At 41.4% G+C, this 18970-nt stretch overlaps 1 protein-coding gene across 3 annotated transcripts in view; it reads right to left on the bottom strand.

Moving 5' to 3' along the window:
- Positions 1–18970, bottom strand: part of KCNQ5 (potassium voltage-gated channel subfamily Q member 5) — a 616346-nt gene that overhangs the window by 51656 nt on the left and 545720 nt on the right. For all 3 annotated transcript variants that reach the window (XM_028494701.2, XM_028494702.2, XM_028494703.2), the window contains one exon: positions 2297–2405. In XM_028494701.2, coding sequence (XP_028350502.1) covers positions 2297–2405 — 109 coding nt within the window. The remainder of the gene's footprint in view (positions 1–2296; positions 2406–18970) is intronic.

Raw genomic sequence — 18970 nt, 5'->3', positions numbered from 1 at the left:
TGCCATCAGTGACATACACAGAAAATCCTGTTTAAGGTGTGCTGTGAGCGGTGGGCATGTTCTGGCAAAAGCACTCTAGTCAATTGATGTTCAGTTTGTTATGTAATTAAACTCATGAAAAGGACACTTTTGCATATGATTTAGGGACTTATACCTGCAAATCCTTTTCAGAAGTGCTAATTGCAGTGGTTGGTCCTTTAATTTTTAGAAATTAAGTTCTATCATGAGTCAAAGATTTCCAATTAAGTTATTAACTACTGAGTGTAGCTATTATGTTTTTATAGAATCCAACAATTTTAAATGGAACTTAGAAGTGATTAAAAAAAAAAAACGCACTAAGCAGAATCAGGACACAGGGAAGAAAAACACCCCATCAAGAGTTATGAAGTAGCAAGCAGAAAGCTTCCAAAATCCACAGAAAGGAGAGACGTGTAAATAATAAAGTTCCTGTTAAAAATAAGAACCAAGAAAGAATTCTGAAGAGCAAAGGAATTCTGCAAAGGACTTTACAAAAATCAGTCAAGTTTCCAGAGGAAGGGATAATAACAAAGTAAATCGCAAGCTGCTGCTCAGGTGCTGAGCTGGCAGAATAAACCTATTTCATTTTCTTTTTTGCAGCTCAGGATTCTTTGTGCAGGTTGTGAGGCAAAAGCAGAAACCTTCAGAAGGTCTCGGGAAATGACACAAATTGGGTTAAGTATGACTTTTAGGAAACTTAATCTGGTCCCTTAGATAAGATTTTACTGTACCGGCTGCAAATTAGACCAGGGGTCTCTGCTGGCTGTAAGGAATGGATGGAAAGAATGTCGAGGTCACTTCGGGGCCAGCAATGCCCCATAGAGCTTCCTGCCATGGTGGAAACGTACTATGTTCTCTCTGCCCAACACAAAAGTCACTGGCTATGCGTGGCCACTGGGCACTTGAAATGTGGCCGTACCATTGATGAACTGAACTTTACATTTTATTCCATTTTAATTAGTTCAAATTTGAATCTCCTGGTGTGGCCAGTGGCTACAGTGTTGCACAGCGCAGGACACATCCTTTCCATCCCTTTAACTGAAGGCTGTAGACTCATTTTACTACGTATCCTTGGGTTTTCTGGGATTAAATATTACCCAAGGCTTCTGGGATCCCCCGGGGCAGGGCGATCATATCATTGTCCAAACTGGGAGACTTTGAGAAACACATGGAGTGTCGGTAACAGTCATGATGAGACAAGAGGCCCAGGACACACAGGACGGGACGGGACGGTCCCCCATCCACAGGGTTGTTGCTCGCAGGTTCTAGAGGGAAGTAACTAGGCTTGACTTCACTTCTGTTTAGGTGGCTGCTACAGGTAATGTTTAAGTACCTTCTGGGCACACATTTTCATCATATCATGATCTTCTTTGCCCCCATGAACACTTACCAAAATCTTTATGACTCACCTCTACTCTCCCAGTGACCCCCGACCACACAGTACAGCAACGTCTAACAGGACGCTCAGACCAGAAGTACATAATCCATCATATTGATGTCTGAGCTTAGACTGAGTATCTGGGTAGCTAAACTGGGTTGGATATTTTCAGCTTTCCTCAGGCTTTCTGGTAAGAGGCAGGAAAAGCCAAAAGAGCAGAGGCATTTCTTTGCAAACAGTCACTCTGCATTCCCTGACAGATACACGTTCTCCCAAAGGGATGACACTGGACAGGCTGAACAGCAGCAGTTCATTTAGTCCGGATCCTGGATTGTTTGGGGGAGAGGATCCTGGAAATACACATACAAGTTGCTTGGGACCCTCTCAGTTTTCTGCCATCAGCAGAGGAAGTGTGTTACAGTCACACTTTACAATTATATTTCAGCAGGACAGGAGCAACCCCCTGCAGAACGCACAGGCTTCCCATGTTCAGAAGTCAACCTGCTTTGAAATAGCAAAGACGGACTCTTCTTTGACACGAAATACAGAACATGGATTGAAGCACCAAGACGTACAAATAATTTAAAAAATATAGTTGTATCTATACACAGATGTCCTTAAAGCAACAAATTCACACAACAAGCCAATTCTCATGTAATCTGTCCAGTATGGCCTGGCTTTTCAAATCCCACCCACCTTTTATAACCCAGCTCGTGTTGAACACAGTCAAGTTTTGTATTAAAAAAAATATTTCAAAATTTAATAGGCATGTGGATGAACAGGAAAAGAGAAAGGAATTATTGCGGGAGATTTACCTGCAGGAAAGAGAATTTAGCAACATAGTGATTCAGATAATCAGGGGGAGGTTTCAGAATCATTTTGTCAGAGTTTTTCACCAACCTGATCGCCCGAATGACAGTTTTCAGTGGTGGGGTGAGGTCCTCCACGGACACGTCACACTGGCATCCTTTGTCATCATACACGTCATCGGTGCCAAGCGCCGTGTCAGCTGCAAGAGAAAAGGGCCAGTTAGGTAGCAGCACAGCGGCAATTTAAAACTTGTTACCGAATTGGTCTCACAAAGGGATGGCGGGGAACTCACAGACTCGGCTTATAAATCAACACGTATAAGGTTGGCCAATTGTTTTTCCCAGTATTATTCTTTCTCCTTTTCCTATGACCTAACCGATTTCACGTGGTTTGACATGACTGCCTTTCTGAGCTGTTTTCCATGGGGAAATGGGGCTGCTGACACACTTTCTTCCCGGTAGAGGTGATGGATTTGTGTTGACCCACTCATGCTCTTTTGCCCAGTTCTTTTGAAACTAACAGCCAGAGTTTAAATAACAGCTGTTTGGAGTTAGGAGAGCAGTTTTTGGACATTTAATGAACTGGCCTGTATATATAGAGCTTGAAGCCCATGGCACTGACCCCAGTCGTCCCACGCCCTGAACGAGTGTGCTAAGCATTCGGATCCAAGCATACGGACTCCCTGGCGGTTACTGGACATGGGAAGCCCAGGACAGAGCTTGCTGATGACAGCACTGCCAAGGCCGAGGGCAGATTCTCAGATGGGATAAGAAAATCAGTTTCCCGTAAACCGAGCAAAATAACTTTCGGCTTAACTGCAAAGTCTGACAAAAAGGCAGGGTTACGATAAACACCAAATTACTAAGAATTTATAAAATTAATAAGGAATAAGCATATCATCGCAGCTTGGTTTTCAGTAACAGAATATTGAAAGCAGGTTAAAATTCCTGTAACGAGGAAAAGGTTCAATAAGTATTGGTAGGTTTATTTAATGGAATATTGAGAATCTATTAAAAATGATGACTAATGACTGGAAAACTGTCACAATATATTATTAAAGAAACAATCTATATCTGGGATTAAAAATGATTTTATTTTTTTCTGCTTGGCTGTATTTTCTAAAATCTCTGCAATGAACATGTATGATCCTGGTAATAAAGTAACAAAAGTGTACTCAGGAGAAAAGAGTTATGTAGCCTCCAAATACTACTTGAACCTCTTGATTTATTATTGTTATTTTTTATTTTGGCCGCACAGCTTGCGGGATCTCAGTTCCCTGCCGGAATCCTAACCACTAGGCCACCTGGGAACTCCCCTATTTGAGCCTCTTTCAGTGTTGACGTAACGAAGGGACTAAAACTGCTTTCTGTCTCCTGCCCTGATTAGTGATCATCTACTACGTCATAAAAGATGGAGACTTTGCCATGGGCTGTCCTGGTTGGGTTACAGGTCCGGAAACGCTGTGGGAGGCCCTTCACTGGAGCAGTGCTCGCATCCGGGATGCAGTTGGTGCATTGCTCAATTCAACGATTCACTGTGTCTACTCGGTTTATGGTGTGCTGGGAGCAGGGGTGGTGTGGGGAAGAGATACAGATGGGCCTTCATAGCTCTCTGGCCCTTCTGGCCCCCAAGCCTCCTAAGTGGGTCCTCCCGAAACACCAACTCACAATAACAGTCATAACAGCAACCCCTCGCTGAAATGTATGCCAGGCGCTTAGACAAAGCTTCTGCACGTATTAGTTTTCTTATTTACAGCAACTGTACAGGTTGGTGATGCTATGCCTGGTTTTTAGACGCTGATATTGAGGCTCCGAGAAGGTACAGCATAAAAGTCAGGGTCCTTTTATTGTTGTGAGGTTAGTGGAAAACTTTTTCTGCAGGTAGGTGCTGTCACAATAAGCACAAAAGTAAAGATGGTGAAACTATAATGTACACATGGACTGTAAAGTGCAGTGGGGAACGTCCCAAACGGCGACAGGACAGTTTTCTCCCTGCCCCTGTCCTGCACCCCAGCAAGACCTTCTGTCTCTCTGTCGTGGTTACGATTAGGCTGGGCAGAGGATGGGAGACATTGTATCCAAAGCCATTTTATTAGGGACTTTCACATTATACCACTTATAACTTGATTATTCAAGGTATAAATCAAGCTCTCAGTCTTTAAAAAAAGTTTTTTCTTTTTGTAAGTCAAGTCTGGTCAGGGCAAACTAATAGGAAATACATCTTTGCTGCCACGTGTTGAAGCAAGAGCTGAGCTAGAGAATTTTCCCCCTTATTCCAAAGCCACAAAAATGGGGTAAATGCCACCTTTCTGTTTTGTAAGTATCTTGAGATGTCCATATTCTTTCCAGTGAGGTTAATGACAATTAAATGTTCTTCTCATGATTCCTAGAGGCTTAAAACAACCGCGTGACCTCTGAGGCACCTGGGCAGGGCTGAGCTTCCGGCCACGGCTGGCTCTGTGCTCTCCGCTCTCCGAACACACTGCTGGCCCTCTGCCCTGGCATTTGGAGAACGTGGGTCATGGGAACAGGAGCCCATGTGAGCACCAATCTGCAAAAGCCCAGGCCTGAAGGACCGCGTGCCAGCGGCGTGCGGCGCTCCCCGAGCCGTGCTCCGCGCGGGCGAGCCTCTGTGTCTGGGGGGCCTGCCCTGTGCACGCCCCGTCTGTGCTGGGAAGAAAGGAAGCTGAAAATACAGCCCTCTGTCTCCCCCAAGCCGCTCTGTCTCCTAGTAATTAGCTGTGTTCAAGAGTTGCTTCCAAATACTTTGTTCCCCCAGGTTTTGGAAACTCTATTCCATAGTTTTTGGAAAGAACCACTTGGACCTTACATGCTAGAGAGCAGGTAAAGAGAAGATTCTGGCAACTTCTGCTACGTCCAAAGACCGTCTTCCTGTTCCCACTATAAATATTGCCATCAAGATGCAGGTGTTTATGAGAAAAAGGACAGGTAGTTTCTGGTTCTTTCTCTTTGTCACCTGCTCTTACAGATTAGATCTCTTGACGAAATGATTACAATGGTTTTCAACCTTGGCTGCATGTTAGAATCACACCTCAGTACTCAGGATGGGCTGGAGCCCAGGCCACAGAGTGTTTATAAAAGCTCCCCAGAGGTGGCCACGTGCAGCCAAGAAGGACCACTGACTGGAAGTGGAAAACGGTGCCCCTGGCCTCCCCCAGCTGGAGCCAAGGCATGTGTGTGTGTGTGACTAGTCTGCCATTGGACTTGGGCTCACCCCCATGTTTCCCCTCGCATCACCAGTGTATTTTGCACAGTTTGAGACGATATAGGTGCTTCCCAAGACAACAGGAAATAATCACATCATACAAAACAGAAAAAGAAATCCCTTACGAGCTGGTGACCTGGGAACAGGTTTCATCATCTTATTGTCAACCTGGAGGCCTCCGCTTTCTGAATTCCAGCCACTGTTTTCCACCCCTCAGGCACCTGAGACCCGCTCTGCAGGCCGTGACCCTGTTCTCTTTCAACGGAGTCACTACTGTTCTTACACACAAGAGACTCACATGTTCAGAGACAAAAATAAAATCAAACAGTCAAAACCTAGCAGAAAACATTTGTTTGTCTGTGGAGGAAACGGTAATGGCCTGATGTTTGGTCACTAAGAGGAATTATAAAGGAGACAGCTGACTGCCTTGGTCATGAAGACAGAAAATGTTACCAGCTGAAATGACCAAATTATAATGCAAAGGAAAGTCCTGATTAGGAAAAAAACTGAAAGGTATAAAAAAGCTTAATATTTATAATGTATAAGAAGCTTATGTGAATGGATCACAATCCAAAATATTAATGTATTATACAAATAAGTCAGTCAGGAAAGACCACCAGTAGCAAAAAATGATAGAAAACTTTTCAACCTAACTAGAAATAAAAAAAAAAAATTATTTGAAAGTATGGACTTATACTTATTTAGTAGCAAAAGAATAATAACTAATACTAACAAAATTGAGGTGACTCTGGTACACTCTGACATTGCTAGTGACAATGTAAATCAGAACAAAGTTTTATGGCAAGAAAAAGTTAAAAAAAATTTAAAATCAACAATCTTATAATTTTATACCAGAAAAGTTATCTTTGGAAAATAATTTCAAAAAGAAAATATAGTTTAATGTAATAATTTTTTTTGCATCATTGCCTATTGTAGACAGATAGTTATATAAATTTCAATGTCCCAAAGTAGGAAACTGTAAATTATAGTATTTGACCATGCTGAGGTACTACACAGCTACGAAAATGATAATTATGAAGCGTACATAGTAGTATGAAAGTATTTTTAAGTGTTCAGTAAAATTAAAATATGAAACCAAATACTCACGTTGATTAGGACTATGTACCATGATATATAAAAAGAAAAGCAGCTAGAAGTAGAAAACAAGCTATTAGTGAATATATAAAAATGAAATTAGCTGTATCAGGCCATGAGACTATAGATGATTTACATGACTTTTACTGGGTTGGCCAAAAAGTTCGTACAGGTTTTTCCGTAAGATGTTCCTTAAGGAATTTAAAGATTTTTTTCCATCACAAACAAATATATGTTTTTTGAAATAGAGTATTTGAAAAATAGAAAAACAATTAAAATGAAGAAAATAAAATCTTCCCAAGTTGCAGAACTTAAAAATAACTACTGTAATATGTTTCTTATAGTAAAAATGTGAAAGCTACAAGTTCGCAATACATTTTAGGCATTTAAATGGACCACGTAATGATTTTATTCCACTGTGTTATAAGGAATACACATTAAAAAGGCCACTATCGGGCTTCCCTGCTGGCGCAGTGGTTGAGGGTCCGCCTGCCGATGCAGGGGACACGGGTTCGTGCCCCGGTCCGGGAAGATCCCACATGCCGCAGAGCGGCTGGGCCCGTGAGCCATGGCCGCTGAGCCTGCGCATCCGGAGCCTGTGCTCCGCAACGGGAGAGGTCACGACAGTGAGAGGCCCGCGTACTGCAGGGAGAAAAAAAAAAAAAAAAAAAAAAAAGGCCACTATCAATGGTGGTGATAACTAATTTATTAAAACCTGTTATGAAGTATAATTGATTTTCCAACTCTGCTGCTGCTTGTCTTTCGATTACCTTTTCCCCACTATCATTTCCGATACCTTAAATATCTTAAATTTACAGTCTCCACTTCAGCCACGTGCTAGTTCAAAGGCATCTCCTTTAATCCAGCTGAGTTTAGAATAACTGCCTGGGTCCTCATGCAGCAGCACGATATTATTTTGCTACGTCCTTGCTTGGAGACTTTCCTTCTGTTCTGTGCTGGGTGCTGCTGTGTCCTCAAGACACTAATAAGAAGAAACCCAGAAAAATACTCCAGATAATATATTTTTTGTTCTAGACTTTTGCCTTTTCAAATAGTTTTTATTTTAACTTTGTCTCTCATTATGACAGTAATGCATGCTTCTCCTAGAAACTTTGAAAATTTGAATTTTAAACTAAATCATGGAGAATGAGTAAAGGTTTTTGTAGTTCTAACACTCGGGCAAATCCTATTAAATTTTGGCCTCTTCCCTTCCAGTATCTTTCTTTGCATCAACTGATGTTTAACGTCAAAGTCAATTTCTCAACACCGATTAGAAGTTGTACATCTCTGGTTGCCATGGGGGGGACTTTGCTTTGATAGCTCAAAAGCCCTTATTCAGCCTCATCTTTTTTTGCGGTATGCGGGCCTCTCACTGTTGCGGCCTGTCCCGTTGCGGAACACAGGCTCCGGACGTGCAGGTGGCCATGGGTCATGGGCCAAGCCGCTCCGCGGCATGTGGGATCTTCCCGGACCGGGGCACGAACCTGTGTTCCCTGCATCGGCAGGCGGACTCTCAACCACTGCGCCACCAGGGAAGCCCTACTGTTTTGTTTTTTTGTTGTTGTTGTTTGTATGTTTTGGTGATCTTTAATGACTAGATATATACTTTGAGATCCTACTGTGGAAAAAAGATCCAATTTTTCCTCAAAGTGTTTAATTTTTATAGGATTTAAAAATAGGATTTCCCTCCAGTGGCCCATGAAAATATTTAAGAGGCAAAATAAGTTTAAAGTAAAAGCATGAATAACTTCTATAGTAGAACTCAGGAAATACTTGTTGAATAAATACGGTACACTGCGCTTTTACTTTTAGGTTGACACGCAACCTGTAGGTCCACCTTAAATTCTTGAGTTTATAAGTTTACAATTAGTAAATAATAGAAGAATTTTAACATCAGTACAACGAGCAGGAGGGCTCTCTACCCACATCCTCCATATAAATATAATAAAGTAGCTCATCCTGACTTACTTTCCTCTTCAGGAACAATGTATACTAATGGAAATGTAAATATATTACAGTGAGATACAGTGTAACTTCATAAATCACTTTTGGATACTCACTCCCCTGTGCGTTTCCAAATGTGACCTTTAATCCAGTGCTTTACAGTGTTAGCACAGCAGGGACAAAGGGTGCGATTTCAGTCATGTGACCATTGTTCACTCAGTTCTGAATCTTAGAAGGTTTGGAGGAAACAGCTTAAAAGCCTGTGTTCCCTGCATCGGCAGGCGGACTCTCAACCACTGCGCCACCAGGGAAGCCCTACTGTTTTGTTTTTTTGTTGTTGTTGTTTGTATGTTTTGGTGATCTTTAATGACTAGATATATACTTTGAGATCCTACTGTGGAAAAAAGATCCAATTTTTCCTCAAAGTGTTTAATTTTTATAGGATTTAAAAATAGGATTTCCCTCCAGTGGCCCATGAAAATATTTAAGAGGCAAAATAAGTTTAAAGTAAAAGCATGAATAACTTCTATAGTAGAACTCAGGAAATACTTGTTGAATAAATACGGTACACTGCGCTTTTACTTTTAGGTTGACACGCAACCTGTAGGTCCACCTTAAATTCTTGAGTTTATAAGTTTACAATTAGTAAATAATAGAAGAATTTTAACATCAGTACAACGAGCAGGAGGGCTCTCTACCCACATCCTCCATATAAATATAATAAAGTAGCTCATCCTGACTTACTTTCCTCTTCAGGAACAATGTATACTAATGGAAATGTAAATATATTACAGTGAGATACAGTGTAACTTCATAAATCACTTTTGGATACTCACTCCCCTGTGCGTTTCCAAATGTGACCTTTAATCCAGTGCTTTACAGTGTTAGCACAGCAGGGACAAAGGGTGCGATTTCAGTCATGTGACCATTGTTCACTCAGTTCTGAATCTTAGAAGGTTTGGAGGAAACAGCTTAAAAGTGAGCTCTCATGAAGAATTAGGAAATTATCTCACTGAATTCTGATAAAAATAAAATATAATGCTATAAGGAAAATTTTGATCCATCCGTGAACATTTTCTCATGAATTTTTTTTCTAGGCTGTAGAATTAAAATGCTATAGTACTAGGGAAAAAATTCTGAAAAATAAATATTTGCTTTTATTGAAAAAAAGTCCCAGTGTTCATATCTGTGGCCTCTACTGGTTTCAAAATAAAACATCCTTTTGAGTTTTTAAAGCAATATTCTAGTTAAAGAGCTACTTTAAATATTTTGAAAAGGTAACTGCATTTTCCTGTGTATTTTTACCAAAGCAGATGCAAATGTTGTTAGCACAATTGAAGATTAAAGATTGATAGAGACTGCATAACTCAGCTGTGCTTGCTGTTTATTTTATTTTTTGGTGTTGGGACATTCTCTATGTGGAGCGCAAAATTTGGGACCCAAAATACAGTCGTGGTACCCGTAACAGAAATGAAGAGGTACAATCAGATACACTATCAGGGGAAGTGCAGCTGACCTTTTTTTTTTTTTTTTTTTTCAAAAAAGAGTTAGATCTAGATTATCCTGTGACTACCACATTCTGAAAAAATGGCTCTATATACCATGAAAACTCCCTCAGCTCCTCAGAAGACTTTCACAGTAAAGAGAAAATACAACTGGCCTTTGACTGGACTTGACAACTTTGCTGTTGGCATGGCCTAGCATCAGTTTCCAAATCTGCTTGACTTTTAGACACAATAAGAAATACACTTGCTATTGTGATCTAGCGTGCACACACACACACACACACACACACACACACGATAGAAGCTCCCTTGTAGGTTAAGACGGTAGAATGAACATACACATCTAATCTTGATCCCTCTGAAAAGCTCACTAAAACTATAGTGATGATACTTTTTAAAAAGACTTAAACACATAAAAGGATAGAACAGGAGGGGAGGCAGCAACAACATAATCTTGAAAGTAGGAAAGCAGCTGGGCAAGTGAGGTAGCCGACTAGCTGGCACCAGAAAGAAAACCCCAAGCCAAGGCTGGGAAAAGCCAAGAAACAACAAAATTCACACTTCAGACAAGTCAGGGCAGCACTCGGTACCTGCGGATACTGGAGGGAGGTTGTGTGCACCCTGCCTGCAGCCTTGGGCAGGACTCCGCTCCTTTTCCAGCAGGGTCTGGCTGGGGGCCTTTGGACGAGGGGTCCTCAGGCATGGGTTCCAAGTGACCATATACAGCTTGAATGCTGAGAACCCACTAGCGCCCGGTCGCCATCTCAACAATGGCAGCAGGACCTGTACCTCCAGGAAGAAGTCTGGAGAAGACCTCTCTGGGAGTCTGACCCGCCCAAGAAGAAACAGCTGAAGGTCCTGACCCCAGAGGTTTCCCAGGAAACGGCTGACCCAGATCCACCCATGGGGAAGGTCAAGCTGACAGCCCCCTGCCACATGCTCAGAAGTTCCTTCCAGTCACCCTTGTTGGATCCCACACTTCTCTGCGAGGAGACACCCAAAGTTTACTAAATGCCTGAGGAAATCGTTCAGTACAAAGAGATCAAGATCAACCCAAAACGAAGCAAAGAAAACACTGTTATTAACATCTTCACAGAGATACTACATCTGTGAAGCAAAAACAGGAAGCTAAAATAGAGGGACACAGTAAACAATCACAACAATAAAGAACCTTAGAAATGACAGGTTTGGATGATAAAGTTGGCCAGAACTCCCCCAAAAGAGAACAAAAAGACAAAGAGGTAGAAAATGGGAGAAAAAAGAAGAAAGTCAGATGGCCGGTCCCCAAGCCCTGCCTCTAAATAATGAATTTCCATGAGACAACAGAGAAAATGAAGGGAGGAGATCATTAAAAAAAAACAACACAACAAAACATTCTAGAACAGAAGGTCACAAATTAGCAGTTTGAAATGACCCCTTGAGTCCCCACTATAGTAGATAAAAATACATTTGTGCCCAGGAAAATCATTATGAAAATCCAGAACACTGGGGACAAAAGTGGATCCTACAAAGTTCCAAACGTAGGACAGACAACATCACACCATTGGTTACGTACAAACATCAGAATGGCTTTGGACTTAGCAATCCTGAAAACAAGCACACCAGGGTACAATGCTTTCAAAATTCCAAAGTGACATGATTTCTGACCTAACATTGTATGCCAAGCCAACCTATCGAGCAGCACAAAGATGGAAAAAAGCCATTTTCTGACATGCAAGATCTCCAAAAATGTTTTTTTTCTTGTACTCTTCCTCAGGAGTGTTCTGGAGGACGCACCCCATCAAAATGGGGACGCAAAGCAAGAGAGAGGATGACCCGGCACAGGAGACATGGCTTAGGATGAGGGTGAAGGAAACCCCGGGTGGTCACCATGCGCCAGGTGGAGACGCTTCCGTCCATGTAGGACTGGCGTGACCCGTGTGCAGGCACGTGGTTGGAGGTCAGCAATATGCCTTCCATCACAGGGACTAAATCAAGAAGGACAAAATCATGAGCCCCTGTAGGCTGGGAAGGCAATCTAGAAGATCAAAAGGAAGCCAGAAGCTGATGTCTGTGCAGCAGGCTTGTTGAGCAGCCAGCCCGGCTGAAAGGAGGGTGGCGTCTCCAAGAAACACCTCCATGGAACTGGATCATTTAACTGACACAACTGACCTTGTGAACAGTTTTACTGACAGATTATTGGAATTTGTGGGAAGAATTATGAAAGCAACAACAGCAAGAAATAGGCATTTATTTACTACCGGAAAAACAAACAGTAGTAGTACAATATAATACATATAGGAATAATGTAGACCCTGAATTCTGACTTACCAAAAAATTACAAAACCTAGACTGGAAGGATGGGAGGGTCTGCAGAAGGGAAACAGTGAAAAAAGAGCTAAATCTTCATTTACTAGAACTTTAAGTTAATAGAAAATGTCCAAAATGGATTGATCAGAAATTAGCTGTATGCACATACTATTGAAAAAATATGGACATCTGTTAAGTATCAGAAGAAACAACAGAAAAATAGAAATGGTTGCTTCTGGAGAGAAATCCTGGGGGGTAGAGTGGGAGAGCTGAGGCAGGGAAACATCATATTCTGATATAAAGAGTTCATATTATTTGACTTTTTATGTATTATTTTAAACTAAACTTTCAGTTTTGTCAGCTGTAATTACAAATTCAAATCTGTAATTGTGGAATCATATGCAGTTGCAAGAAATAATACCGAGGTCCTGGGTACCCTTTGTTCAGTTTCCCCCAGTGATACTACCTTGCAAAGCTACAGCACAGTGTCGTGGCCAGGGTGTTAACACTGATACAGTCCAGATACGGAATGTTTCCATCACCACCAGGAGTTCCCATGTTGTCCTTTTACAGCCACACTCCTTCCTCCCAACCCCTACCCGCCATGACTCCTGGCAACCACTGATCTCATTTCCAGTTCTATAATTTTGTCATTTGGAGAACGTTATATAAATGGAATCATATAGTATGCAACCTTTTCAAATTGGCTTTCTTTCCACTCAGCATAATTCCCTCAAGATTCAGCCAAGTTGTGCATATCAATAGCTTGTTCACCTTTGCTGCTGAATAGTATCCCTGGTACATGCGTACCAGAGTCTGTCTAACCAATTCACCAACTGAATGACATCTGGGTTGTTTCCAGTTTCTAGTTATTATGAATAAAAGATGCTATGAACACTTGTGTACAGGTTTTCTATGAACGAAAAGTTTTCATTTCTCTGGGATAAATGCCCAAGAATACGATTTCTTAGTCACGCTTAGTTTTATAAGAAACTACCAAACTGTTTTCCTGACTGACTGTATTATTCTACACTCCCACCAGCAACAGATAAGAAATCGTTTCTCTGCATTCTCCCCAGCATTTTGTGTTGTCATTACTTTTTATTTTGGTTATTCTGATAGGTGTGTAGGGATATCTCCTGTAGTATTAATTGGCATTTTCCTAATAGCAAATGAATTTAAACATCTTTTCATGTGCTTATTTGACATCTGTGTACCCTCTTCAGTGAAATGTCTGTTTTTATCTTTTGACCATTTTCTAATTCCATTTTTTTTTTTTTTTAACTCTTGAGTCTTGAGTCTTATCTATGTTGGACATGTAGGTTTGCAAATCTTTTCCCTCAGCTTGCAACTTGTCTTTTCAACCTCTTAACAAAGTACTTTGCAGAGCAGACGTTTTAAATTTTCATGAAGTCCACTTTGTCAATTTTCCTTTCATGGATTGTGCTCTTGGTGCTGAGTCTAAGAACTTTTTGCTTAGCTCCAGATCCTGAAGATTTTCTCTTACGTTTTTTCTAAAAGTTTTATAGCTTTATGTTTTTACATCTATGATTCATTTTGTGTTCACCTTTATTATTTGACTTTTAAAACTAGGCAAATGTATTACTTTGGTAAAATATGAATTCTTTGAAAAAAATCTAAAAGGCTCATGAAATAATCCTGGCTCCTACTACTTGTGATGCAGTCTGTTTCCTATTCTGTCCTGCCTCGTCCCACCTACTCCACACCTCCCACCTTGTGAGTTTGATTTCACGACACTCTACCGCAGACTGAAAAGGACTACAGACAGTCGCTTCTGCCTGGTGCAACCCCCATTTTTACTTCTCTTCATTATTTCTTCTTTTCTAACTTCTCCATCATTAGTTCTATCTCAGATGTTTAAAAAAATCACCCACTGCTCTTTGGCACGAAAGATAAAAACTCTTTTTATGTCCCTTTCACGCCCTTCCCCGCCAGGTGGCACACAGAAAGGCGCACAGTCTGCAGCCCACGTCTCATAAGGGCGGGCAGTGGGTGGGCTCCACACCAGCTGAGATAAGTTACAGCCTGGGAAAACGAGGGTTACTCTCATCGCTTTCTCTTTGAAGTTTCTAAGTCACCTCAGAAATGGAACACTGCGTCCCTATTCTTCACCAGACCACATCCTGGATAACTTCCTAAAATATGATTTATCTTAAATTTCAGTGCAAACATAGCACGTGGCTGATTACTCCCAAGCAGGTAAAATATACCACGCACAGTGCCTGCCGACCACGGGAAACTTGGTTGTTGGAATTCAGTCAAAATGGTAATCTAACCGTGTTTACCAAACACACTAACCAGCGCCCTTGCAATTTGGAAAACCAGATTTTTATTGTGTTTGTTCTCAGGCTTGCTAATTAGCAACATTCAGAAATACTAATTCACACTAATCAGGGATCTATTATGTAAGACACAACTGCACTTGAGCACTTTCTCTGTAAGACCGAAGACCCCACTCATGCTGATTGAGTAGATAATTCATGCATTATCAGCATCTTAAATTATGTTAATTATGATGTGAATTTCTCTAAGATTCTCTATTAGGGATTGTCAATTAACCTTACTTACCGGCTAGCAGAAACGCTGGCAAAAATTCATGGATAGTTCCTGACACTTAATTAAAAGGAGTCTTTCTGTTTTGAGTGATGATATGAAGCATTGGAGAGTGTTCAAAAATAACTGACATGGTGTCTATGGTAAAATTGCTGATCACACCATAACAATGCCTAGTAACTGCCTAGTAAAATACTTAAAAAACTATTTTGAATTGCACAGGTTACTATTGATATATTCACCATCTTTATTCAGAAGGGAACATTGGAGTATGTTTTACACTTCTTTTAAAATTATTGCAACAATAAGGCAATACAGGAGTTTCATTATCTTCTTAAAAATCACTCAAATATCCAGTTTACTGACTATCTCAACATTCAGTGATTCAGCAATGAACACTTTTAATAATATCACACTCTGGGCTTCAGTGATGCATCTCATTTGTGTGGGGGCTTTTTACAATCCCAAAGCAATTTCTATAAAGAAATGCAATGAACTGACTCCTGAATAAATAAATATTAAATCATTTATTTGATCATTATCCGTTAATTATCCATTCACAATAAATATTTTCTAAGCAACTATTATGTGCCATGTACTGTCATATAGTAAATAAATGCCTCTTTTCCAGAACAAATGCATTATTTCTGTCATCTTTAATAAAGGCAATGATCCATGATAAAAAATAGTCTGAGATGTGATAAGGATAACTTCATTCTTTCTGTGATTATATAAATTATTTACCAGGAAGACTCCTAAAACTCACTCTAAGGAATAAAGAAATAAAGTTTGTGTGAACATATAGCTTTTAAACTTCCATTTGCCAGTGACAGAAATTGCCATCAAGTGCTGGAAGAAAGGAAGATGAAAACACACAAATTAATCAAGCCCAGGACTTTAACTCATTGAAACTAATGCAGAAATTAGCATTAATGAATTAACAAATAATAACAATACACTCAATGTACCGAGTACCTATTCTGTCAGGCAAGAATATTACACACATTATATCTCATTAGTGCACAAACCATCCTATTAGGGAGGTTTTATTCCTGCTACTTTATTTCTTTGGCTGCATGGCATGGCTTGTTGGGATCTTAGTCCCCTAACCAGTGGTCGAACCCGGGCCCTCAGCAGTGAAAGCGCGGAGTCGAGTCCTAAGCACTGGACCGCCAGGGAATTCCCTCCTGCTACTTTAGAAAGAGAGAAGGAACTCAAGCACAATGAGGTTAAGTCACTTGCCTCCTCCCCAACTACCTCGTGGGGGAAGTGGAATTTGAAACAAGCTCCCTTTTATTCCCAAACTGTGTTTTTAACCACTGTGTTGGATTAATTTAATTTTCATAAAAAATTTCTTAGGGCTTCCCTGGTGGCGCAGTGGTTGAGAGTCTGCCTGCCGATGCAGGGGACACGGGTTCGTGCCCCGGTCCGGGAAGATCCCACATGCCGCGGAGCGGCTGGGCCCGTGAGCCATGGCCGCTGAGCCTGCGCGTCCGGAGCCTGTGCTCCGCAACGGGAGAGGCCACGACAGTGAGAGGCCCACGTACCGCAAAAAAGAATTGAAAACAAATACATAAATAGTCACAGCTTTGTGAAAACATTTTTTTTTACTCATAGACACAGAGATCGACTTTTGTAGACTTCCGTAGTTCTGCCGGTAAGTGATCTCAGTGTGTGCAATAAAAGCAAGGCAAATTCATAGTCCAGCAGGGCTGCCTTTATTAGAACGAATGTTCCAGTAATCCTAGCACAGCCAAGTGATTATAAGAAAGCAAAGGCCAACCACACGCAGGTAACTGAGACAATCGCGGGTCCAGCCTGCCGGCACCACCCCAGCTGGCCTCCTCGTACAGTAAAATAACTGAACCAGGTCAAATTGGAAGAGGCTGATGGATGGCTCCTGGTATTCTAGACTAAGACGGACAGTACGTCACCTTAGAGAGAAACATTCTGAAACATGGCAAAGTGACTTAAAAGAACTTACTTAACCTTATCTCCAAAAAGATGAGCTCTGTCTCCTTTGAACCATATTCAGAGACATCTGACCACAGTCAAACAGTCATGATTTGCAGTGGCCCAACAAACTGCAGAATTACAAATCTGCACTATTCATTAAACAATTCTGTTGGGGAGTTCAAGATAGATCTGGTAAACTATTCCCCAACTTTCAATTCTTATTAGGCTAGCAGTGATACTGCCAGGAAGTGACAAAGTGTCGACACTGGTACCATTTGGGTGAGCTTGGCCAGAGATGGCAACGTTTAAGAGTGGCCTTTCAAAAAATAATGGAAACTACTGATGCGTTACCTTGATGCTTGAAGGGGTGGGAAACAATACTTATAGATTATGTAATGACTAAGGGAGCATGGCTTGAGCAGACTGGCCATATTAATTGGAAAAGAAGATAACAAATCGTTTGACTAACCCTACACTGATAGCTGATTTATTCCACATTTCATGCATTCACTCATTCGTGATGTGATGTATGTGAAAGAAATCTGCTAAGCAGCACGGCAGGACAAGAAGAGCTTTGGAAGCATGCCGAAGCGCGATTCCAAACCCCAGCTCTGTATTTAGATTGAGCTACGTGGGCAAGTTATTTACATTTTCGGGGTCTCAATTTTCTTATCTGCAAAACAGCTGTGTGGGTGTTGAAGGAGCTAACAGATGGAAAATGCCTAGATGATTGGAATAGTATTGCCGATCACTGGAACAAAGCTGGAGCCGTCCATAGGGGTGAATGGGGGACCACTGACGCCAGAAATAACAGTCTCCTATACTGCTGTCACAACAATATTCTTTAACAGTGGACTATCATTACATACAGAAGAGCTGACAAGTGCTTTGGTGCATGTAAAACTACATCTTTTTATTCAGATCTTTACACTTGCATTCTTCCCAGGAGCAATATGGCTTTTTCTTCAGCTTTTGTCAATCACACCCATTAATGACTGGTTTTTAAAAGAGTTGCAGACAGTAGGTTGCATGCCTCCCCCTGCATCTTCTGCAGTGATTTTAACCATGGCAGTTGGTGGAAAAGAGCCGTGTGACTGATAGGGTCTTGGTGCTCCAGCTGGGTGTCAGGACTGTGCCTCTGAGGTCGGAGAGCCGACTTCAGGACATTGGTTCACCAGAGACCTCCTAGCTCTACATAATGTCAAACGGCGAAAGCTCTCCCAGAGATCTCCATCTCAACGCTAAGACCCAGCTCCACTCAACGACCAGAAAGCTACAGTGCTGGACACCCTATGCCAAACAACTAGCAAGACAGGAACACAACCCCACCCATTAGCAGGGAGGCTGGATCTCAACGCTAAGACCCAGCTCCACTCAACGACCAGAAAGCTACAGTGCTGGACACCCTATGCCAAACAACTAGCAAGACAGGAACACAACCCCACCCATTAGCAGGGAGGCTGCTTAAAATCATAATAAGATCACAGACACCCCAAAACACACAACCAGACGCGGTCCTGCCCACCAGAAAGACAAGATACAGCCTCACCCACCAGAAAGCAGGCACTAGTCCCCTGCACCGGGAAGCCTACACAACCCACTGAACCGAACTTAGACACTGGGGGCAGACCCCAAAAAGAACAGGAACTACGAACCTGCAGCCTGTGAAAAGGAGACCCCAAACACAGTAAGTTAAGCAAAATGAGAAGACAGAGAAACACAGAGCAGATGAAGGAGCAAGGTAAAAACCCACCAGACCTAACAAATAAAGAGGAAACAGGCAGTCTACCTGAAAAAGAATTCAGAGTAATGATAGTAAAGATGATCCAAAATCTTGGAAATAGAATGGAGAAAATTCAAGAAACGTTTAACAAGGACCTAGAAGAACTAAAGAGCAAACAAACAATGATGAACAACACAATAAATGAAATTAAAAATTCTCTAGAAGGAATCAATAGCAGAATAACTGAGGCAGAAGAATGGATAAGTGACCTGGAAGATAAAATAGTGGAAATAACTACTGCACAGCAGAAAAAAGAAAAAAGAATGAAAAGAATTGAGAACAGTCTCAGAGACCTCTGGGATAACATTAAATGCACCAACATTCAAATTATAGGGGTCCCAGAAGAAGAAGAGAGAAAGAAAGGGATTGAGAAAATATTTGAAGAGATTATAG

This window comes from Physeter macrocephalus, chromosome 10, assembly GCF_002837175.3.
Source record: "Physeter macrocephalus isolate SW-GA chromosome 10, ASM283717v5, whole genome shotgun sequence".
In the NCBI taxonomy this organism is placed as follows: Eukaryota; Metazoa; Chordata; class Mammalia; order Artiodactyla; family Physeteridae; genus Physeter; species Physeter macrocephalus.
This window is presented reverse-complemented; position numbering and strand designations above follow the sequence as displayed.